The 24,855-nt window shown below is 40.1% G+C and overlaps 2 protein-coding genes across 2 annotated transcripts; one reads left to right on the plus strand and one right to left on the minus strand.

The window, feature by feature from the left end:
* Nucleotides 1-112: 112 nt before the first annotated feature.
* On the minus strand, nt 113-8,491 carry LOC131981029 (sentrin-specific protease 5-like). Its single transcript, XM_059345319.1, has 10 exons — nt 8,333-8,491; nt 6,010-7,102; nt 5,809-5,914; nt 4,698-4,845; nt 3,842-3,889; nt 2,582-2,659; nt 2,338-2,475; nt 2,147-2,230; nt 1,990-2,040; nt 113-568 (listed from the first exon to the last, which is right to left on the minus strand). The coding sequence occupies exons 2-10, from the start codon at nt 6,776-6,778 to the stop codon at nt 452-454; spliced, it is 1,539 nt and encodes a 512-aa protein (XP_059201302.1). The 5' UTR covers nt 6,779-7,102; nt 8,333-8,491; the 3' UTR covers nt 113-451.
* Nucleotides 8,492-10,928: 2,437 nt separating this feature from the next.
* Nucleotides 10,929-13,948, plus strand: LOC131980567 (alpha-2-HS-glycoprotein-like). Its single transcript, XM_059344822.1, has 7 exons — nt 10,929-11,201; nt 11,911-12,021; nt 12,151-12,232; nt 12,332-12,486; nt 12,585-12,680; nt 13,119-13,190; nt 13,265-13,948. The coding sequence occupies exons 1-7, from the start codon at nt 11,004-11,006 to the stop codon at nt 13,730-13,732; spliced, it is 1,182 nt and encodes a 393-aa protein (XP_059200805.1). The 5' UTR covers nt 10,929-11,003; the 3' UTR covers nt 13,733-13,948.
* Nucleotides 13,949-24,855: the final 10,907 nt, after the last annotated feature.

Consider the following 24,855-nt stretch of genomic DNA (forward strand, 5'->3'; position numbering starts at 1 on the left):
CAGCTCAAACTACTTCATTTTTTTAAACAAAACACACATAACTTCTACTCATGTCAAACAAAGAAAAAATTTGACTGATAAATTGTGCAAAATAAAGTGTACGGATACTTAATTAGAAAAGAAATAACACACTTTTATTATATTAGATTACATTTCAACAGGCAGTCCAATTTGTAAGGCTCTATTGGTGCACTGTAGATGTGTAAATTCCAGAGAACATGAAGAATCTTTTTCTTAATAACATGCCTGATTAAATATTGATCATATAAATACAGTAATCATACAAGGATTATGGACAGTGCATCTGATATAAGACTACAGGGGTCAGCCGTGTGCACTCAGTGCTGTAAGGCTGCTGCACCGCTGCTAACGAGTGTGCTGTTGATTTCCTACCCTAAAGAGAAGCAGCACAGATTAGCAGCAACACACGTACAAAACTGTAAGACGGTCGTCAGCCGTGGTCATGGAGCGTACAGTCACACAGCTCTCTGTAGATCCTTTTGCGTATCTTTGGTATGTCCTTCTGTGAAAACTGCAGAGGTTTGGCCAAAGCAAGGCATCTAGAATACTGTCAGAGAGATAGAAAATAAGAGTTTGTATGTATTATATACATGTATGATTATTCAAACAACACTATGATAGAAGTCATATGTATATTAACCCATGTGCCTCCCTTTAAAAATGTCACTCTGTCCTTAGAGGATAAAAATGTCCATGTAAAATAAATATAAAATAATAAAAAATAATATTTTCCTGTTTCATTGAGTTGTTGTTGTTTTAACTAACATCACTTCTGATCATAACTACTAAATATTATTTTATTTTTTTTAGAATTTTAACCTCTTAAATCCCAGTTTCTTTGCATAACACCACTGTTTTTTCTTTTCTTTATGAAAACGCAAAAAATAATATATATATATATATAAATACCTCCGTCACTGAGTATTTCTGTAAAATGCCTATTTCGCATTTACGTTTCAAACATAATAAAAGTGGTGTTCATTTGTGAAGATTATCCTGCTGAACAAAACACGTCAGCATCAGAAACGTGTGTTTGCCACAGAGTTTATTTTCTGCAATGATCCAAAATCCAATGCAAAAATCCCATAGGTGAATTTTCAATAGACCCCATGGTGATGCTTAGGGATGGGCGTTTGGAAGAAACCTGCCAACTCTATTATCTATAATGTCAACGATCAATTAATCGATTAATTGCTGCATGCATACATGCTCAAAATAATATATATATATACATAGTACCATGCAAAATCCTGTTTTGATAATGGATGCTTTTATTTTGAAAGGACGAAAAGAGACTTCCTGTTGATCGTAAAACTAACTCAAGTGAGATTAAACTGTAAAGATAACGTTAAGAAATTCAATGTTTTATGGTTTAGCCCCCAAAGAGGCATGAGGTTAGTTTTCACAGTAATCTTGCATATTTAAGTGTGTTTTGTGTTTAAATACATTTTGGATAAAATTAAACCTTGTAATTCATGCTAGCAAGGTTTGATACAATAAGATTTTTTCTTAAATTATTACTCTTGTATTTCTGTGTTTTATAATTGTTATTGCAACTTTTAGTTTGCAAACTGTAGCTTTATCCAACTTAATTCTCAGCTCATTGGCTTATTGACGTACGGCCACAGAACTGAACACTCGGCCGTGTTTCAGTTCAGTGATACTGATACGCAGTCAGAGATAAAAATTAAAATGAAAAAATACACAGATCGATTAAAAATTCCACTTGATCAACCAAATTCTTAACGACCATTAATCGATCATTAATTAATCATTCCCTTCCCTGGTGATGCTACTTCAGGGTTGGCATGTCATTTCGTTTTCTCTCTATAGCGTCATATCGCCCAGCCCTACTGGATTTTTAAATGCTTAAAATAACCAGCAAAATAATCGAAACATTAAAAACTGTAAAGCTGAAAATGTCCCTAGTGAGGCACAAGGGTTAATGTTTGAAAAGCATGTTGGTACCTCCAGCACAAAAACTCCACAGTCATGTTCATTGGTCTGTTGTGGGATTATCTGTAAAGGACAGCAGGGGGAGACAAGACATCACAGCAGGCCAGTTTAGTTCCTATCCTCAGGTAGTTCATCATTACTTTTAGGCCAGAACAGCAACAAAACATACCTCATCAAACGACACCGCCCAACCGCTTTCAAAAGCTGCTTGCTTCTTCTCCTTTGCTTCTCTCATCAAGTATTTCAGGATGTTCTATTATAAGTAAAGCAAAGAGACAAACGATGACTTGAAGATAAACTTAATAGGGAAAAGCAACTGATATGTTCATGTAGATCATAAAAAGAAAACCTCAACCATACCCTTGCAACCTTCTGAAGTGCGATCCCTTGAGAGTCATAAAGGCAGATCTTCTTTTTCACGACATCAGCCGTCACCAGACACCAGTGGACCTCCAGGTGGATCGGCACCAGAAGCAAACTCTTAGAAAACAAATCTACCTGTGCAACAAAGACAGGGTTAAATCACTCTTACCTCATTATTATTTTATCCATATAAAAAAAAAAACCTGAGAAATGATCACACCCCTTTCATGTTAGAGCTAACCTGTTTGGTCCATCTCTTAACTCCGTCGTATCCTTTAGTCATGAGCTGCCTGTGGAAGAAGCTGTTGTGAAAATGGACCTAAGAGTTGGAGGGAAAAAATATTATAAACAATTATAAAACTACAGTAATTTAGGTTTGTGAGGGTTCATGTGTTTGTCACAGGGTGACACTGAAAACTGATCTGATAGCACTAATACCATTTTCAAAATTATAGCGTTAAGATAGAGCTAAAGATAGAGAAATAGGGCGATTCTGTCATTATATTGACTAACTGAAGAAAAAGTCTGACATTTGGAAAAAGCCCCTGTATCCACTGATTGCCTGTCTCCAGGAAGTTGTTGTGTCTGTGTCCAACCACGAAAAAGTCCCACATATATCCTTGTAAGACCACAACTTTTACTACTTTGTGGATTAAAGAGGACGTATTATGGTCTTACGTAGAATGGTCAAAAGTTGGATGTTTATGTCAAATGTGGCCAAAGTTTTAAATGCTAACTGGCTGCTGGCTGTAGTTTCACATTCAGCATACAGCCATGACAGTAGGCCCTTTCATAGGGCAGTCCCGCAAATGTCCCGCTATATTGCTGGAAAAATCTGTGCCGGCTTTTCGCCTAAGGCCGTTCATAGAGATCCAGCGAAGGCGTGATATTCGTGCACTTTCATAGTGCAGTCTGGTGTCACGGAATGAGGCGGGAGGAGGCGATAGTGAGGAGCGACAGAGCAGCTGCAGTGCTGCTACAGTAGCACAGTGCTAATAGGCTACACAGTTAGCTCTGTAGCAGTACAGTGTGTATGTGCTGCAGCAGGATGTGTTCAATTAGTGACCTCCGTTTGTTTACAACAAGCACTGGAAACTCTGTGCACAGTAAGTGATGCCGGTTTGTTTGCTGTGCACAGTAAGCAACAGCGACCACAGTGAACAGTGATTCGATGACTGTCGGGCTAAGTGGGAGGTGTGTGTCAGACATCAAGCGCAACGTCAAATATTCCGCCTTACCAGGACGGCCCGTTCATCGTGGTCCCGCTTCCAACAGTCCCACCAATTTTCCGCCTCTGTGACTACCTCTGGAGGCGGAAAATTGGTGGGATCACTTGATCCCGGCATCCCGCTTTGTGTGCGTTCACAGTGGAGGCGAAACGTTACAGAGCCATAAATGTCGCGTCATGAAACTGCACTATGAAAGGGGCTAGTGAAAAGTAAAACTATTCCTTTCTGGTGTCCCAACTATAATTAGAGAAGACATGCTACCGAGAATTTACCTTGTGATGTGCAGATTCCATGATCAGTTCTCCGTACATGTTCATGACCTTAAAGCAGAAAAAAATCATACATATCAGTTACATTCAGCAGAAACATTCAGGCTCGTATTTGATATATCTTTACATATTATACCAGACTAATACTTATTTCATTTTTATTACACTATACCTACATACTATACTGTAATCTGCCATTTCTCATTACTACTGACATTCTGTTATTTTTGCTGTACTAAACTATAAAACTAATTGCATTTCTGCAGTTGTGCTTGTGTAGCATGTGGCTAAAACACAACCAAAAACACATCAGTAAGAAAAAAAAAATTTTTTTTTTTGGTCCAACCCTATCCTTAGCTGTTGGCAGACAGGTGGGCTTTAAAAAGTAAAATATACCAATTTGTACAGTTTTCAATTGAATATACGTCACAGTGGATTAGAAAATTATTGCATTCTGCTTTATTTACATTTTGGACAATCTCCCAACTTTTTGGAATCGAGGTACATTACGTTATATTTTTACTAAAACTACTACCACCACATTGCACCTGTGCTATATCTTACACTTAATACTATAATATACTGTATAGAATACACATTTTACAATATTTATCAGTTTGCATGTGTACCAGACTCTCCATGCCACTTTATCTTGTAACTTTGTCTTTATTTGCTTTTGTACAGTTCATATCTCCCTAGTATATTTATTCTGTTATTCCTATATTTCTACCGCATCATTTATCTGTATATGTATCCGTTTTTGAACTGCTGCAACACCTAATTTCTCCTCTTGAGATGATCTAATCTTCTTCATCACATCAATTGTTGAAAAACTGAAACAGCTGAGTTTGATGTTCACCTGGTCATTGAGCCAGTTCTGGTCTGCCAGCGTAGACAAGTCCTCCATTGTCAGCGTGTGTTTCTTGTAGACCACCTGGAAGGAAGGAACAGGCTTCTGAACGATCGCCGTTCTGTATTTGGTAACTTCTGAGAAGATGGCGTTCTTCCTGCACAGGTAGAAAAACACGAAACAATACGTGCAAAGATATAAACATTACAGATACCAAACCAATGTTAACCGACGGAAATACAATGTGAAAACATCAAAACTAACTCAGTGACTTTGGGCAGATCTAATGATAGAAGTTGGTCCCCAGTCGACTTCTTAGCCAGTTTGGTTGAACCTTTTTGGGTGTTTATTATCAGCAGCTTTACCAACTATTTGTACAGAGATGTGATAATAATAATGGCCCAAAATAATGTGAAATTGCATTGTATTTTATTGAAATGTGTAACATTTCTTGGGAGATGACTCCCAAAACTCCTGCTACATATGTGCACCTAAGTATTCAACAAACCATGGATATTTTGATCGTCAGCCTATTAATAATACTATTAATAGAAAGTTAATATAACTTGTGCTTTAAATAATTTTCCTTCGTGCACCTGCATAAATAAACTGTTGCAAAATCCAAATCTGCAGGGCCATCCTAGTCTCAGAAAGGCAGAATACTGTTTCAAAATAAAATAAAACATTTATCAGAGCACTCTCTCTTGTTTCTCTCCTTCAGTGACAAAGTTACTAGCAGATTTGAAAGTTTTACACTTTGCAGTTCTATTTACAACCAAGAAAACTGACAATCACTGCAATGTAATCACAGTACAATATTTCTATAATTTAATTTATATGCGCAATATTCTGTTCAATGGTCCATATCCAAATGCTGACTCTGTCTAAATTGTATATGTTCCTTTATTTTATTTTAATTGTTAATACTACTTGTTTATATTGTAAATTGTTAATACTTTAATATATTTTTTATTTATCTTTTATTTTGTCCATGTATGGATGTTTTATACATACTGGAGTATGTAAAAAAAAAACATAGCAATTAACCGATAAATTCCTTCGTTAACGTTATAGTAATATAATTCAATGAGATTTAAGTCAGATTTTGCCAAAGGTTTACCTGTCGCTGAAGTCGGTGTTAAACTTCCTCTCCAGGTGTCGCAACACGTCACTCTTCTGTAATGGGATGAAACTTCCATATATTCTGTAGAAGTCCTCGAGGAATTCTAGAGAAATGTGAAAACATTGTCGTCTTAAACAGCCGCAAAAAAACAAGAACACGGATATGGGAAAAAGAATCATAGAAGTAAAAAAGACATACCACGGATGTCCTTTTTCAGTAGTCTGATATCAGTTGGAGAAGACGCCGTCTTTTTACTGGCGATTCTCTCATCAGTGTCTCTGTTTGGAGCCTTTTCCTGACCGGGAGGGACAGCAGTAAACTGTCCCAACGGACCGTCAACCTCAAGCCTTTGAGCTGCTGTCAATGTCCTCTGTTCTCTAAAATGTGTAGTTAACACACACGCATCGCTGTGTGAGCTCAGCGGGGGTTTGACAGTGTGAGAAAGTTTTAAAGGGTGGGTCATTTCACCGGGCTGCACCGCGGTTTCTGTTCTCTGAGACGGCACCATCGCTGTGGGCACGGTGTGACTGATGTTACCCGAAGAAACCAGGTTCTGGGAGGAACTGGGAGCAGTGAGGGTTTCTGACACACCGACAGATTCACAGTCCTCCTTCGGGAGGCTGAGTGAGTCCTCCAAACCTCCAGCGTCACACCCGAGAGCTGCTGTTCGGATAGGATTGTCTGTGTTTGGTGCGCGGTATGACGGGACTTTGCTTTTATTTCTCTGTGATTGTGTCTTCACGCTGAGGCAGAGACCGGAGCTGATCCCACACGCTCTTTTCTTTGTTCTGAAAATCCCAAGACCGCATCTCTCCCTCCGCTTCCTCCACATCCAAAGCTGTAATTTACAACAGAGGCGTCTCTTGGCTCGCCTGGAGAGATGAGAGACTCCCTTGACTGAAGACAGGAACCCCTTCTTTCTTTTGAGGTATTTCTCTTTGCTTCGGTGGTTCTGTGTTCGGTGCATCTGGGAGAGATGATCAGAGTGGAGATGATGGAGGGTCACATGAGAGCAAGGTGTTGTGGGTATCCTTTCAGCTGGAGGGGCAGGTCTGAGTCAGATATGCAACAGAGCTGAAACAGGATTTTATTTTGTCTCGGCCATGGTCCACTGTCTCTAACGACTGTTTCAGATCTAGATTGAGGTTTCTTTGATTCAACTGTACTCGTGTTGGATGCTAAAGGCTCAACAATGTCATGACAGGATTTTCAGAGCTTAATCTGCTGTCTTTCTATTCACTTCTGCTTCTGGCACCTTCTTCAGTAGAGTAATGCATAGTCCAAACATCCGCTGCAATACAGAATCAAAGTGTTATTACAGGCAAAGAACATATCATCTCAGTTTTAAAAGAAGTTACACATACTGGTAGTTTACTAGAGACATGAATCAGCAGAGGCCCCACAATACGATTGTATCCCGATACAATATTATTGTGATTTTAAGCATTCTGCAATATGGTGAGCAGTGCGGTACAATATATTGCGATTTAACTGTTTAACTGCATTTTGTGCACACAAAATTAAATTCAATCAAGAATTGTTTTGTCAAATAAGAGAAAATTCTCACTCTATTCATCTCACTTCAGTCTTTTTATTTCTCCACAATGAGAGTCAAACCCACAGACACAGACAGAAAACAAGAGTACAGATTTAAACATTACTTTAAGGAAAGAAGGATACACAAAGTCGAAGCAATAAAAACCCAAATACCTGATAATTATAGTAAAATGTGTTCTAATAAGTGACTCTTTATATAAGAATCACGTTTATTTTCTTGCAAAGTATAGCAATGAAACTATGATCTTTTTTCAACAAATTTGATCTTGCTTCCAAACTTTTGGCCTGTAGTATATATCATTAATTATTTTCAGTATTTTCCATCTCTAATTCAATTTTTACTTGATAATAACCAAAATCATTATCAAGAAAACCATGGAGAATGGCTAGATATCAGCTCTTAAATTAAACTCTGAGCTATTTTTGTTGTTATCATTATATTTCTCCAAACAAATGTTCTTTTAGTTGTACCAGGCATTAAAATGAACAAGAAATTAGAGAAAACAATGGATGGTCTAATCATTTTTTCCATGACTGTAGATCATGTCACTGCAACTAGGAAGCTCCTTTTACAGCTTTTACAAAACAGACAGTCACGTGTGCACAGGTAACGTAGTAAATACTATTTTTTTACACGTTTTAGTAGAATCAAGAAGCTGGGGAAGACTGAAAAGGATGCTTTAAAAAAAAAACGTTATCAAAGCTTTTTTACAGCAGTTTAAACCTTCACTATGTTCGAGCCACATATTTCCCACACAGCAGAGTTAACATACATTAATATTTAATTCCTCCGGGCTTTGAGGCCACACACGGCTCACAGTTTTACCAGTCGGGTATGATTTGTTCTCGACACGTGTTTCCAAGCAAATAGCCTTTTGCTAAATGAGCTAACGTGGCTAGGTTTACTGAAAACAACAACACGGGAACAAATGGTGAGCTGCTAGCTTTCACTGCTTTAACTTACCGTTACTGTCTCGTTCGCCTCACTGACACTTCGGAGAGGGATTAACTATTTTATGATAACGGTCTTCCATGTTTACTTTACCGCAGAATGAATATACTTTGAATTTATACACTGTTTGACCCTCTCAACCTGCAGCGCACCTAGCATCCCATCCATTGCACGTTGAGTGTCGCGTGTGGTATGCGTCACTCTTGCGCCGACCAATCAGGTTTCACCGAGAAACAGAAGATTGTTGACATACAGTCAGGAAAAAAATATTAGACCACCCTTGTTTTCTCATAATTCATTTTAGTGCCTGGTACAACTAAAAGTACATTTGTTTGGACAAATATAATGATACCAACGAAAATAGCTGATTAGAGTTTAATTTAAGAGCTGATATCAAGACATTTTCCATGGTTTTCTTGATAATGATTTTGGTTATTATCAAGAAAACCATGGAAAATGGCTAGATATTAGAGGTAGACCGATATGTGCCGATATATGCATTTATGGAAGCAGCGTTTTAATTTTGTAAAGACAGGACTAATTTTATCTACTTAATTTCCTGTTATGAGGTTTAATTTAAAAAGTGTCAAATCACTTTAAATTGATCATGTTTTTCATATTTAATCTCGATCTGAAAAGTAACTAAAGCTTTCAACTAAATGTAGTGGAGTCAAGTTGAGATTTAATATGAAGAACGTGATACATTTAAAGTGATTAGACATTTTTTAATTAAACCTCATAACAGTAAATTAAGTAGTAAGCAGTAAAATGCTGCTTACATAAATGCATCAATACAAATAATCAAATAATATAATTACAATATATTTAATAATCTGAGTGGGTTCATTCTGCATAAAGAGTACTTTTACTTTTAAAACTTTAAGAACATTTGATCATTTTGACACTGATACTTTGGTACTTTTTTCTTCAGTAAGTTGTGAATGTAGGACTTTTACTTGTAGTGGAGTAAATTCACAATGGGGTACTAGTACTTTTACTTAAGTAAGGGATCTGAATATTTATTTTCCACCACTGCTTACATTAAGACAATAATTAGTTTTATGTTTAAATATGCAAATTAGGCCTTGTCTTAATAAATATTTCCTGAACAGAAATCTGAACAGTGGGTAAAGCCACGTTAAAAAGTCTTGTTTTATTTTGTTGACATGTTATAGTCGAAGGCTTTGGATATCTCTTTTTTATCACTCCAAAAAAACACAACAACATTTTTTGTCATGTAGAAAATGTCCTATAAATCAGTGTGAATGATATTTGATCAAACCCCTCTGAAATAATAATCTTTAGAATATAGTAAGAAATTAAACTACATAGTCTGGTATATGTAAGCGCTGCTGGAGTAGAGATTTCTGACTCAGAGTATTAAAAAAATCCAGATTCCATACATTTTGCAAGACACTAAAGGTGAATAGGGTATATTAGATTGGACTATGAAACTTCCCCAGTTGAAAGACCTAATTGACCACTTTTTTGTCTTGCACTTGTCTTGGGCTCATGCCTGGTTGGACTCTAAAATGTCTTGGTCTTGGCAATTAGATAAGTTAGTTGTCAGAAGATAGATCAATCTTGTTTATAAATAGATTATTTTCATCTATCCTAACTCCTTAATCACATTATATTGAAAAGACTGCCTGTTATGGCCATGAACAGGACTACATCTGCTCAGACTAGACTGAACCCGATCTCTGATTTGACTTGGACTCAATTCAGTTGGTCATGACTACAGCCTTGTCATTTATCAAAGCCAAATTGTTCTTTTTATTATCTTATTAACGTCACAAAGGAAGACCATGTGCTTACCATTCTTATCACAACTTGTTATGATTTCGAAATGTCTGCTGAACCAGCCAATGCAGCACCGATACCCAGGACATGTAGGGATAACTGTCCTTAAAACCAGTGTTAAACGTGCACATCAGGTGTCTCAATGCCTACAAATGAAACTTCATACTGTCTTAAAAAGAATTCTAGAGGAGTTGGAAATCATCATGTATAGGATGAAAAATAGAAAAGTAAACCGAAAGATGAAGACAAAAGCTATAAAAGGGAGATTTTTTTTACTAGTAATTCTTGCATCAGCGTCTGTGAGTAGGCCTGGTCCTGACCTGGAGCGACACTTGTGCAAACGGTGCAACACAGAGCAAACATGTGGGCGGCAGCGATGACTGTCCCTGTCCCTCAACTATGTCCCTCCTGTTGGCAAATATCCTTTTTGCTAAAGTGTCATTGAACAAGTCACTGAGTCCACACTGACAGCCGGTTACACAATATTGGTGTTTTGAACATGAAGATCTGCACGTTTCCTATGATATTATATTCAAGAAACATTGGTGTCAGATGTGGCACAGCTGTCGACTGGAAACCACAGATAGAATGAGGTGTTTCTAGATGTCTTGTCGCTGTGAACAATCACTGATTTGAACTCTCATCCCACCCCAGACTTTTTCAGCTTACATTTGTTTTGGCAGCAATCCTAAAACAGAGTCGGACCCACGTGTGACGCAGGAGTCAGGAGGGATGTACACGGTGTTTAACTTGGCTCTGTTTTCCTGTTTAAAGTACAGGATATATACACCCAAGCCTGCTCCAGCTCTTCCTCTCCTCCTTACCCTCATCTGCTCCACTGCTCTGATACTTCTCGCTCGATTGTGCATCTCTCGCAGAAATGAAGCTCCTGGGCATCACTGTGGTTCTGGGACTATTGGTGGGGACGTGGGCTCAGGTCAATGTGGTGCGACCTCTGTGCGACTCCCCCGAGGCAGAGGAAGCTGCTCTGGTGGCTCAGGATTACCTCAACGCCCAGCACACTCACGGCTACAAGTATGCACTGAACAGGATCGAAGACATCAAGATCTACACTAAGGTAAATGGGCAGGGGTTGAGTTTGTATTAATATAGATAATTACCCCTTTCTCTGCCTCCTGTTGTTCAACTTTTAGGTGGATGCAGTGCATAACAAAATACCCCGCACACTTATTTCCTCATGGCCACTCCATAAAAGGATCAAATCATTTAAAAAAGAATAAACTGCGAGTGTGAAGGTGTAACTTTGTAGGAACAAGGGGAAAAAATAAATAAATAATATTACTATTACAATTAATAAAAAATAAATGAATAAATACCAAATATAAATAATAAATATAATAACAAATATATATAACAAGAAAATTGGTAAAATGCCAGGGGGAACCTAACATAACTGATATTAAGTATTTGATTTTATATATATATATATATATATATATATATATATATATATATATATATAAACTATACTAAGTAGTGTAATTTAGTGTGGGCACTTGTTCAGTCCTCAACCACTGAATCTCCTGAATTGTGTATATATATTTTGTCAGCACTCCAATTAAAAAACAAGTGTATTCCTAAAAATTGTGTCTGCATGCAGACATTTGCAGAATCATGAATTCTAAATCAATTTTTCAACTATGCTCTGTTTTCATTATCATTTGAAATTACATATGCATGTTTGTCGACATAGCAGAATTATTTCAAATAACTGTCTGATGCTGTACAATCAAAATAAATGAATGTTTCATTGTGTTTCTCCTCAGCCTGATGGGGCCGACATATATCTGCTGGAAGTTGACCTGCTGGAGACAGACTGTCACGTGTTTGATCCCACACCTCTTGCCAACTGCACAGTCAGGCCAAAAATGTTGACGGTGAGTACCGTTAGCGCACAGAAGCTCTCGTACTTGAGTAACAAGAACCCAAACAAAATTCAAGATCATTTTAGGATATAATAATGAGACAGTTATGATAATAACAATGACGTTTTTGTTTCCAATCAGGCCGTAGAAGGAGACTGTGACGTGGTGATGACGAAGGTGGGCGGAGTTCTGACTGTCACAGCCTTCAAGTGTAAAACAGAAGGTAAAAAACTTCACCTCACACTCTGAACACATGTGCGTTTAAATGATGCCTCCCTACGCACAGAAACCTAAATGTGTCTTTTTGTTTTATGAATTATAGAATCAACAGAGGACCTTTGCCTTGGCTGTCCAACCCTTCTTCCCCTAAATGACACCAAGGGGCTGGACTTGGTCCATGCCTCTCTGGCAACCGTTAATAACATGACTGTGAACATAACGTACACTTTATTGCAAGTTGGAAGGATGTCAGCACAGGTGAGCCCAAACATAATCTGTTTTGTGGGTTTTTTAATGCACCTACATGTTTTAATGTGTCTGTCGGTACACAAATACTTCTCAATACCTTGTTTCAGATTGTGTCTGGTGGGCCTACCTATTTCGTAGAATATGTTGTAGTTGAGGCCAATTGCACTGAAGATCCCTGCGTGCCCTTGAATGACGCCATGGCTGTAAGTACACAAAGCACCAGTTTAGTTTTCCACAAAAAATGTCAACATTTTTCAGGAAAAGGGAAGAGTTGTTGCTCTAAATTCATTACCACGCCAACTCAGAAACATTGACTCACTCCCCCATTTCAAATCACAATTCAAAACACATCTGTTTAAAACTGCCTATTCCCTCTGATGACAATTGCTCTGTCCAATCTATTGTATTGTTCCCAATTTCTTGTTTTGTTTTTTTTTCTGTCCTTTTTGTACGGTTTCCTTAAGTGCCAAGAAAGGTGCCTTCTAAATAAAATGTATTGTTATTAAATTATCATTGGAATCATTTATATTTATAATTTTTTGCTCATAAGTTAACAACAGTATAAAATGATAAATCTTATCACCAAAGCTCAAAAACAAAACAAAAATAGTTAAAAATCATGTTTTTCTTTTCTCCACCAGACACGTGGTGTTTGTACCGCCAGTGGTTTGAGCATTAAACACAGTGTGGACTGCAAGATGTTTGCAACTCTGGTAAGATGATTTTCGGTCAGAAATTGGACAGAATCTTTACTTCTGAATCTCTGCTGATGCATACACTTTTTCAGATGCCTGTTGTAGATGCCAACAGCACTGCACCTGCAGCTCCTGCCCCACAACCATCAGTCCACATAGGCAGCATTCCAACCAAGCACGGTCTGAGGCACCACAAACTGACTGCTCTCCACGACCCTCATCTGAGCGGCCTTCTCTCTGCAGAGTCAGCAGAGTCAGCTGAAGTTGTACCTGTAGCCCCTGCAGCAGCTGCACCTGCCGATCCAGCTGCCGCAGGTCCAGCTGCCGCCGATCCAGCTGCACCTGCTGATCCAGCTGCACCTGCTGATCCTGCTGCACCTGCTGATCCAGCTCCAGCTGTTGATTCTGGCTCGGCCTCAGATTCCTCAGTGAGTGCTGAGGTCCCGCTTAGTGTGGTGAAGAGAGATGTAGTGGTTGATGCCCCTGTGGTTGATGCCCCTGTGATTCAAATACCCATTCCTCTTGTGCCAGTGTGCCCAGGAAGGGTTAGATTCTTCTAAGTGTTCAGCTCCCACAGACTATAACCTTGCTTCCTCCAGCTAAACTGACATTGGAGTAATATGACTTTTTAAAATGAGCGTGTCCTGTGTTGTTAGGTAGACGTAAGACCAATACGATATGACAAGGAATAATCCAATATTTGAAATACTTTGACATTTCTGTAAAATGAATAAGGATTTACATCATATGCTGCTGAATAAATCTCTTAAGTAAAAGCTTTTTGTGTTCTCATGTTTTTGTCTTGGTATGTTTGTCATCATTGGATCCCTTAAAATGCATTGAAACAAAGAAATAATGCACTCAGTTGAGGCAAAAATTATGATTAAAGATCAGATTTCGGAGATAAGTTTTCATGAAGGAACAAACAAACTCTGTTCCATTTTTCTGAATTAACAAAAATACAAACAGCAGGCTCTATATGCCCAGGGACAGCTCTCAGCCAATACAGAGTCTATCCCAATGAACTCCAGTGGGTCAGGCAGGGCCCTCAGCCCCATGAGCTTAACCCAAAGCCCCTAACCCTGGCTCTCCAGTCCTAAAACTGCCTTCAGAGAGCTCCAATGAGCCAAAGCAGGGCTCTCTGCCCCAACCTTCGCCCTGAATGCCCCTGACCCAACAGCCAAAGTGGAGCCAGTCTTAAGCACCCCCTTGCAGGATATAAAGTCACCCCTGGTACTCCGTTTGAGACTTCATGCCCCACAACACTAACTTGTCAATGAAGTATAGAGAGTTACCCAAGGCCTTTTACCGGTTTGATGGGGACACACTGATAAGCCCTCTACACAGAATAAGCACACTGGTACCGAAATGCAATTAATCATTCATGCCACATCCTTAAAAGCTTTTGCGAAACAAAGTCCTGTTTGCCACTGGTGTTGACTGCGGGCAATGACATTCCTGTGAACCCAATGACATTTCCATGAATACATTTTCCCTAACACTAGCCCTAAAAAAAGCATTGCAAAGAAAAAAAAAAAAGTCAGATTTGGACCCATTCAACATTTCTCAAGTGATGAAATTCTTTTAACATCCAAAGGTTTATCGCAGGGGTGTCAAACTGATCCAGGAAAGGGCCAAGTGGCTGCAGGTTTTTGTTCAAACCTAGCAAGAGCACACCTGATACAACAAATCAAACAAGTGAAGACAGCTCAGGTGATTAGATGAGTGGAGTCATGTGTGCTCCCGCTTGGTTGGAATGAAAACCTGCAGCCACTTAGCCCTTTCCTGGATTGACACCCCTGGTTAAGCTTGTCATGTTAGTTCATGTTATGTTGCAGAAATGCATTTAAAATTTAGTAGTCACCAATACGTTTTGATACATGTTCAAAAAAGGAAAAAGGTTTTTTAGCCAGGTAATATTTTACAAAGCACAAAATAATTTCAGGGTTGTACTTAGAAGCCACTGTTGATTAATTCTAGTAAGTATTTACATGAATGGGTCAATGTTCAGGAAGTACCAGTTCATGGCAAGGCAAAATAAGCAAAACAAATAAGGTGCATTGCCCTTATTGACCTCTTCATTCTAAATGGTGGATATGATGCCAGCAAATAAGTGTAATCTGTAAACTTTTAAACTAGTCAAATAAAAAATACACAAGATGACTGCCAACATTCTGCTTTTACACCCACACACTGAAACACTTTTGAATGAAAGAATTAGTAGTTTGGGTGCTCTGTTTCAATTGTTTATTCACATTGAAGGCAACATTTTTTCACCCGGTTTCCACAGTCAGTCTCAATGGGTTGGTTCAGTCCTGCAAGATACAAACATCAGTCCCAAAGACTGGGTTAAAAAGTTCCAAAAACTCCATAATGAAAAATTTTACCTGCAGTGCCATTGTTTAATCCAGATCATTTTGGTGCGAGTTGCCAAATTATGGACATATCTGCCATAGAAATGTGGGCTTTTCTCAAATATAGTGTAAGTGGCACTCAGCTTGCGGTGTTCAAAGCGCAAATAAAAATAAAATAAAAGTAAATTTGAAGAACTCAGCTGCAATGTTGAAATCATGACCCCGGTCACTCATTATAATCCACAGATCCTGTTGTGAATAGTATCATGCATGTTAAAAGTTTCAACATGAAACTGCTCGACAAGTTTTGTGAATTATTTAGAGTAGTGAGCCATGATTTCTGGAAACAAGCATTACTGTTGATTTTCTCAAATGCGTTTTTTGGTGCTTTGAACACTGCATGTCAAGCTAGATCCATTACATTCAAGAGAAGGCTGACATCTCTGCAGCTGATGATCTCCAAAACTTGCACCAAAACCATGTAGATTGATACATAATACTACTACAGGTAAGAGGAAAAATATGCATTTTAAATATTTGGATGAACTGCTTCACAACAACATACCATTTGCTTGGTGGGCAACATAGTTCCTTCATTGAAATGCATTCCCAGGAACATGGGCTGGAACCCTTTGGTCAGAGCCTAGAGGTGTCATGGGCCTCCAGAAGTCTTTAAATTTAGGGTTTAAATGTGCCACGCTGACAGAGGGGTCCTGGGGCTGAGGATGTGTGGGTTTGCCAAGGTTATTCCTTGCTGGATTTTGTGCAAGGAAGTTTGCAGTTGACAGTGGAGACTCATGGAACACGTCAGGCTCCCTACCTGGTGGGCCATGCTGTAGCAGCACAAAACTCTTTGGTTCAGATAAGGATTGCAAAGTTTGTTCTTGTTTAGTGGATTTCTTTGTGTCACTTAAAAATGGCTGTGGTTGAGAGACATTTACAGCAGCTATTGACTTGTCATAAGTTTGTGCTTGAGCATCTTGTAGCATGGAGTAAGGGACCAGAAGCCTATCACTTTGGAAGTTAGGATGCATTGGCCGTTTAAATTCGCTGGCCTTTTTGTCAGATGGTTGTCTATGCAAATCCTGATTTGGTGGTACATATGACTCAGCATATGAATTTCTTATATAAAAAGAGTTTGACTGTTCAGGATTTGTAGACTTGCTGGGATTTTGGTGTACTGTAGCAGGGTTCCCATGTGGTGGCCGGAGATATGGGAGCTTCTCATTTCCAGATGAAATGGACCGGAATGAAACGGGTGCAGTTGTGATAGTTTGTATTTTAGCTTCAGTTGGCTTTTGAGCAATAGCAGAACCAACGCCATTGCCAAATCCAGAATATGCCATTGAAGGGAGGATTGGCATTACCGGATAGAGTAAAGGTCCATCTTTACTACCGAGTCCAACAGGGATAATTTGATGTATATGTTGATGAAAATAAATTTGTGGACAACAATTAGAAATTCCAGATGGACAAATCTCAGGGCAGTTCACAGGTGGCATATAAGGAGAGCCCGGTTGAAGGGTTTGTGGGATGGATTGTGCGGTGGTTTGATCCTTTGTGTGAGTTATGACTTGTTGTGGTCCACCATTTGCTCCAGCACCTGGTATCCTCGGTGGTTGAGGGTACAGAGGTTCATGTACTTGTCCTGTAGGGTAGAATGGCTGGTGAACTTGGCCCTGAGGAGCTTCAGTCTGTGGTGATTTTGGAGCAGAAGTTGGCTTTTCAGGCCCCTGCCAAAACCAGGGGTGGAATTGCTGGTGAACCTGACCCTGCGGGGCTTCGGGCTGTGGAGGTTTTGGAGCAGAAGTTGGCTTTTCAGGCTCTGGCCGAGGGTAGAATGGCTGGTGAACTTGGCCCTGAGGAGCTTCAGTCTGTGGTGATTTTGGAGCAGAAGTTGGCTTTTCAGGCCCCTGCCAAAACCAGGGGTGGAATTGCTGGTGAACCTGACCCTGCGGGGCTTCGGGCTGTGGAGGTTTTGGAGCAGAAGTTGGCTTTTCAGGCTCTGGCTGAGGGTGGGGGTAGAATGGCAGTTTTGAAGCAGAAGTTGGCTTTTCAGGCCCCTGCCAAAACCAGGGGTGGAATTGCTGGTGAACCTGGCCCTGTGGGGCTTCAGGCTGTTGAGGTTTGGGAGCAGAAGTTGTCTTCTTAGGCTCTGGCGGAGGCCAGGGGAAGAATGCCTGGTGAACTTGGCCCTGAGGGGCTTCAGGCTGTGGAAGTTTTGGAGCAGAAGTTGGCTTTTCAGGTTGTGGCTGAGGGTAGAATTGCTGGTGAACTTGGCCCTGAGGGGCTTCAGGCTGTGGAAGTTTTGGAGCAGAAGTTGGCTTTTCAGGCCCCTGCCAAAACCAGGGGTGGAATTGCTGGTGAACCTGACCCTGTGGGGCTTCAGGCTGTTGAGGTTTAGGAGCAGAAGTTGTCTTCTTAGGCTCTGGTAGAGGCCGGGGGTAGAATGGCTGGTGAACTTGGCCCTGAGGGGCTTCAGGCTGTGGAAGTTTTGGAGCAGAAGTTGGCTTTTCAGGCCCCTGCCAAAACCAGGGGTGGAATTGCTGGTGAACCTGACCCTGTGGGGCTTCCGGCTGTTGAGGTTTAGGAGCAGTAGTTGTCTTCTTAGGCTCTGGCAGAGGCCGGGGGTAGAATGGCTGGTGAACTTGACCCTGAGGGGCTTCAGGCTGTGGGAGTTTTGAAGCAGAAGTTGGCTTTTCAGGTTCTGGCTGAGGGTAGAATGCCTGGTGAACTTGGCCCTGAGGGGCTTCAGGCTGTGGAAGTTTTGGAGCAGAAGTTGGCTTTTCAGGCCCCTGCCAAAACCAGGGGTGGAATTGCTGGTGAACCTGGCCCTGTGGGGCTTCAGGCTGTTGAGGTTTGGGAGCAGAAGTTGTCTTCTTAGGCTCTGGCGGAGGCCAGGGGAAGAATGCCTGGTGAACTTGGCCCTGAGGGGCTTCAGGCTGTGGAAGTTTTGGAGCAGAAGTTGGCTTTTCAGGTTGTGGCTGAGGGTAGAATTGCTGGTGAACTTGGCCCTGAGGGGCTTCAGGCTGTGGAAGTTTTGGAGAAGAAGTTGGCTTTTCAGGTTCTGGCTGAGGGTAGAATGCCTGGTGAACTTGGCCCTGAGGGGCTTCAGGCTGTGGAAGTTTTGGAGCAGAAGTTGGCTTTTCAGGCCCCTGCCAAAACCAGGGATGGTATTGCTGGTGAACCTGACCCTGTGGGGCTTCAGGCTGTTGAGGTTTAGGAGCAGAAGTTGTCTTCTTAGGCTCTGGCAGAGGCCGGGGGTAGAATGGCTGGTGAACTTGGCCCTGAGGGGCTTCAGGCTGTGGAAGTTTTGGAGCAGAAGTTGGCTTTTCAGGCCCCTGCCAAAACCAGGGGTGGAATTGCTGGTGAACCTGACCCTGTGGGGCTTCAGGCTGTTGAGGTTTAGGAGCAGAAGTTGTCTTCTTAGGCTCTGGCAGAGGCCGGGGGTAGAATGGCTGGTGAACTTGACCCTGAGGGGCTTCAGGCTGTGGAAGTTTTGGAGCAGAAGTTGGCTTTTCAGGCTCTGGCTGAGGGTAGGGGTAGAATGGCTGTTGAACTTGGCCCGGGGGGGCTTCAGGTTGTGGAGGTTTTGGAGCAGAAGTTGGCTTTTCAGGCCCCTGCCAAAACCAGGGGTGGAACTGCTGGTGAACCTGGCCCTGTGGGGCTTCAGGCTGTTGAGGTTTTGGAGCAGAAGTTGGCTTTTCAGGCTCTGGCAGAGGCCAGGGGTAGAATGGCTGGTGAACTTGGCCCTGAGGGGCTTCAGGGTGTGGAAGTTTTGGAGCAGAAGTTGGCTTTTCAGGTTTTGGCCAAGGGTAGGGGTAGAATGGCTGGTGAATTTGACCCTGGGGGGCTTCAGGCTGTGGAGGTTTTGAAGCACAAGTTGGCTTTTCAGGATCTGGCTGAGGGTAGAATGGCTGCTGAACTTGGCCCTGAGGGACTTCAGGCTGTGGAGGTTTTAGAGCAACAGTTGGCTTTTCAGGCTCTTGCAGAGGTACACAGTTTTTAAGGATATCTACCAGCCTTTCTACCCCTGTCTTTGGTGGCTGTTGAGGTACTGGTTTTGCTTGGGGAGCCCCAGATGCTGGCAGCTGTGGTTTAGTTCCTGGTGGCAATGTAGGGGGATTTTCAGCCTTAGGAGGATATAGTTGTGTAGTAGGTGTAAGTTCAGAGTCTGGTTTTGCAGGGTATTGGTAAAAGAAATTGGGGTAATAAGGAGACTGTGGGACATTAATATCTTTTGGCCCTTGATTGGGATTAGGTGCCTCTGGATACTTTGGAAAAGCTGGTACCTGGGTAACAGCAGGTATTATCAGAGAAGGGGTGGGCAGATACACCCCTTTGCTTGGCATTTCAATTTGCTGTTGTGGACCACTCACTGGACTTTTTGTGTGTTCTGTTTGAACTGGTGAGAGCGATGGACAGGAAATTTTAGTTTCTTCATCTCCAGCCAATTCAAGGATATACATTCCATCCTGGAACAAATAAAAAGTAATTATATAACATTTGTTTAAAAGGGGGCTTTTCAAGAATCAAACAAATAGGCTTCGTACATTTTTCTCCAGGCAGGGTGCATAGTGAACAGAGATGACCACGCCTTCAGGATGTTCAACTACACTGAACCCACATCTGGATGATGCCTTCATCAGTGGCTCCCATTTACCAGTCACTGTAAACATAAAGTTATACGCAAGTACACTTTGAAAAAAGTAAACAGACATATAGTCACAGCTTTTCCTCTCCAAATGAATTAAATGCCAGTGTAAATATCATGTCATCATAGCTTGCTTCAATAAGTTATCCTTCTATACCAGGAATGCAAATTTAATGCTTTCTCTCGAATTGCATAATGCACCTTTAGGGCTCAAAATTGAATCAAGTAAAATTGAGAAAACCTGGGCAATTTTGGAATCAGAAGGATAGTTTCCTTTTAAAAACTGAATCGAGAATTAACCTGGTAGTAGAAAGCTATGGGATAGCTAAAGATAATAGTCAAACATTTGTTACCAAGAGGCTCTGGATAAGTTATTGTCTCCCAAGATAACTAAACCTCACCATCCAGCAAATATTGCACTGCACCAGACTGACTTATGCTTTGTGCTTTAGAGTTTTAGACTTTTCCCACTGCAGCCAATCTGACATGGAATAGAAGGAAAAAGCACAGGTTTCACTTCAACAGTGATGAACAAAAGCACCCTGACAAAACCAAATTGATGTAGCCATTATTTGTTGTTTGTTACACCTTTGGCAGAAGATGTTATGCCAACAAAGTGAGATAGGTCTTTTAAACACTGGTTAAATAACTTAACATCGAGTTTGCCTCTTGGAAAACTTACCTATATTGTTAGAAAGAGGGCTTCTGAATTTTATAATATTTGGAAAATATTTCTGGAACTGCTGAGGAATGGAGATATGGAGGAGGCGGTGGGAAAATAAGATAATGAAAAATATCTAATTTGTTGTTGGGAATGTAACCTGTAAGAATACTCGTCACAGTTTAATTATTTATTTATTTATTTTTTTTTTCATTTTATTTATACGTTTTTGTTATTTATTTTTTGTTATCTACATTTATTTGCTTATTCATTTGTTTTGATCCTTTTCAGTATTATTGATATTTTGAGTATTATTTCCTTGCTGCCATATGTTTGTGAAGTTTTGGTTGTTAGATGATGTTATATTAACACAAAAATCAATAAATGTTTAAAAAAAAAAAAAAAAAAAAAAGGCAAAAACGTACATTTAACGTAAATTTTTGCGACAGAGACTGTCCATCCTGTTTTCACAATCATGCCCTGAGCGTGGCAGGTGACCATTGGAGGGTTAGGTGAAGACTGCGTCATCAGGGGGCACGACATCCTCACTGGTATCCCCCACCAACGTAATGGGAGAACATAGCTATCCTCCTAAAAGCAGAAAGCAAAATGCTACAATTTTACATTGTTCAAGTGGGCAGTGCCTTCTCAATTAAAAAAAACTAACTCACCTCAAGAGCAACAAAGCAACCATCATAGGGTGCAACTAAGACCAAAGCTTTCTGTGTTGACTGGATGTTGTAACCACAGCTTGGTGGCAACTTGGACAGTGGCAAAGGAGACAAACTTCCTGAGTAAACCGAGTAAAGGAAAGGGGGTTTAATAAACTGCATTAACTTGCTTTATAAATACTTCATTGCATTTTGCACAGTATAAAAGACAGAACTGTAATTTTATGACTCCACAAGAGACTGTAAACCACTGGTGAAATCAGGGAGGGGGTGCCCCCATACATTCAAAACCTGCTAGGGTGCCTTTTCAGTGAAGAAAACATGATAAAGTGTCATTTAGAGTTCCTTTAGAGATGCTAATTTACTTATAGACAGTGGTGGAAGTAGTATCCAGATCCCTTACTGAAGTAAAAGTACTAATACCACACTGTGGAATGACTCCACTACAAGTAAAAGTCCTGCATTCAGATTTACTGAAGTAAAAGTACTTCTTATGCAGAATGAATGGGACATTTTTGACTTTTCATGTTTCGATCATTTTGTCTAAGCTGGTTATTCCTAGCATTTAAAATCCAGTAGGGCTGGGCGATACGACGCTATAGAGAGAAAACAAAATGACATGACAACCCGGAAATAGCCTCACCATGGAGTCTATTGAAACTTCGCCTATGGGATTTTTGCATTGGATTTTGGATCATTGCAGAAAATAAGCTCTGTTGCAAACATGATTCTAACGCATTTTGTTCAGTACAATAATCTTAACAAATGAAAAACACTTTTATTATGTTTGAAGCGTTAATGCAGCTGACAGATGTAAAAAGCTAATGTTACGCTATAGTGAATTACTCCACTACCGTTTTGCTTCAGACGATCTCTGACAAAATAACCAGTTTTGACAAGCTAGCGAATCCATAGCCTAATAAATTCTTTATTTACATAACTTTAAATCTACAAGAGTTTGCTAGAGGCTGTTATTATCAGGAGTGATGTTGGTTAAATAAATATTTTCAGTGAAAGTGGGAAAGATTTGCATTTCTATTTGACACTGCACAAAAAAAAAATGTAGTTAAATCAACGTTAATCATTGACAAATCCCACCCCTTAGAGAAATTATTTATTTATATATATATATATAATACAAAAAATTGCAATATTATTGATGCATTATGTAAACATAAACTATTTTTATTCTTTATATACAGTTATGAGGTTTAATTTAAACAAATGTCACTTGATCATGTTTTAATGATAAATCTCAAGCTGAAAAGTGACAGCTTAATGTAGTGGAGTAAAAAGTACAATCATAGCCTCAAAAGCCTCAAAAGCCCACCACTGCTTATGGGTGACCTTAAAATTGATGCTGACTGCCCATGCTAGAAAACTTTGCCCGCTGGTGGCCCACCACATGCAGCTGATGACCTTTTCCACCCCTGCCCCTCAAACAGCCTGAGTCCACCTCTGCTAAACTTACCCCTGTCCACAAATAACAGAGATCCAGGTGTAGAAGCGGCATCTTGGACTTGAAGCTTCATGGAGTCTCCTGTACATTCAACTTTTGGTTCCATTTTTAGGAGTCTGTCCACTGCTGCACTGCCTGGTGTCAAATTGGGTTTTAAGACATAATCCTGTCCTTGAGGTTGGTTGTAATGCCCCCAACCTTTTAAAAATAAAGTTTTGTTTAAGTTCAAATAGGTATACAGGTATGAAATTTAACAGTTCTACAACAAACCAAAAGGTCAAAACAGGTATACAATACGTGTTTAGGACAAAACAATGAATGAGGGTTAACAGCTTTTGTGGTGCATTTTGAGCTGGGTTGTAATAAGAATTTCACTTTAACTTACCCATGTCATCTTGGTAATCTGGATCATCATGCAGGAAGTTCTTTGTAGCCTTGGTTCCTTTGAGTTCACCATGTTGCAGAGAATTTTGCCCAATTAAGAGTTTTCCTTTAGCGTGATCTTTGCTAAGTGTGAAGTTTCCTCCTAATTTATCCAATGCCTTAAGCTTAGTCAGTGGTGTGCAAAGGCAAAACAAACTAGAAACCACAACAAGTCCTAAACATAGTAAACTCTTCCTGCCCCTGCTCTCTGTCAACGCCATCGGAACAATGAAGAAACACTGCAGACTGACAGATTGCCTTAGCAGTGTGGCAAATGCTGAATTATCCTCCACAGGCAGTGTTAAAAGCTGAACGCTTGAGGTCTGGTCTTGATTACAACTACACTAATCAAACGTAACCACAGCAGGTGTTGTCAATGGAGCAATCAAGGGCAGGGCATTTAATTGCGCTCGAGAACACCCCATACCAGTCAGTAAGACTACAATACTCAGTTTATAGTCAAAATTGTCCTTGTACCTATACATCAGAGGACTTTGAAAAGATTTGGAAAAGACTCCCGGAAAACTCTAGGCTCACACCTGCTCATATCTAAAGATTTTAAGTTTGGGTTTTTTTAAAGATATTTTTTGGCCATTTTTCAAGGCTTTTATTTGATAGTGTGAGAGAGAGTGAAAGGGGGAGACAGAGGGGAAGACATGCAGAAAAGGGCTCCGAGTCAGACTCGAACCCGGGCTGCCCGCTTGCGAGGTCAAAGCCTCTATGGTACACGCTCCACCAGGTATGCTACCGGGGCGCCCCAAGATTTTGAGTTTTTAGTCTCAGACTGAGATTTTAGACAGACTGTGAATCTTGCAGGGTAACTATTTACAAGACTACAACTAGATTCTTTTAGCATTTCCTACCATGCATTTTTTCCCCATCATGCTCTCTCATGCAGTGGTTTGTGGTGAAATAAACAACAACAAAAAGAAGAGAAGACGCCACAAAATGCCCCTCACAAAGCTGAAAAAGGGTTTCTGTTTTTCTGACATGAAAAGTTGACTATTTTACAGTAAAAATAGATGCAAGGAAGACTAAAGGAAAGAGTTATTTAGAAATGAATTCATGATATACATTTAGGTCCTATTTAATTATAATCTGTTTAATTGAATAATTATATTTATCAGCTCTATCAACTTTCATTTAGTCAGTCATACATTATCATGAATTATTTATTACTTATTTATGTATACATTTATTCATAAATTGTATCCGGGTCTCTATACTGTTCTCTTTACTAAGAGACAGCGCCAGCAAAAATCCAGCTTGTGGCCGTAAATATATGACATCACTATATTTTTATTTAGGACCGAGCTTACTAACATTACTGTGATGTTACTTTATCCTGTGGAAGTGGATTTTACTGTCCGGTCTCGAACCAGGAGCCTTTCATTTGCTCATCTATTGGTTGTTGGTTGTGTTACGTCACTGCAACTTGAGATAATATCAAACACATATGAT

This window comes from Centropristis striata, chromosome 11 (assembly GCF_030273125.1).
Source record: "Centropristis striata isolate RG_2023a ecotype Rhode Island chromosome 11, C.striata_1.0, whole genome shotgun sequence".
Lineage (NCBI taxonomy): Eukaryota > Metazoa > Chordata > Actinopteri > Perciformes > Serranidae > Centropristis > Centropristis striata.

Excerpts from the sequence above, each read along its gene's own strand:
- LOC131981029 (XM_059345319.1), bottom strand. The coding sequence starts at position 6,778 with ATGCACCGAACACAGAACCACCGAAGCAAAGAGAAATACCTCAAAAGA. Across the intron at positions 5,915-6,009 it reads ACTGAAAAAGGACATCCGTG|AATTCCTCGAGGACTTCTAC; the intron begins GTATGTCTTTTT and ends ACATTTCTCTAG. Across the intron at positions 2,476-2,581 it reads TTAAGAGATGGACCAAACAG|GTAGATTTGTTTTCTAAGAG; the intron begins GTTAGCTCTAAC and ends TTTGTTGCACAG.
- LOC131980567 (XM_059344822.1), top strand. The coding sequence starts at position 11,004 with ATGAAGCTCCTGGGCATCACTGTGGTTCTGGGACTATTGGTGGGGACG. Across the intron at positions 12,233-12,331 it reads CTTCAAGTGTAAAACAGAAG|AATCAACAGAGGACCTTTGC; the intron begins GTAAAAAACTTC and ends TATGAATTATAG. Across the intron at positions 13,191-13,264 it reads GCAAGATGTTTGCAACTCTG|ATGCCTGTTGTAGATGCCAA; the intron begins GTAAGATGATTT and ends ACACTTTTTCAG.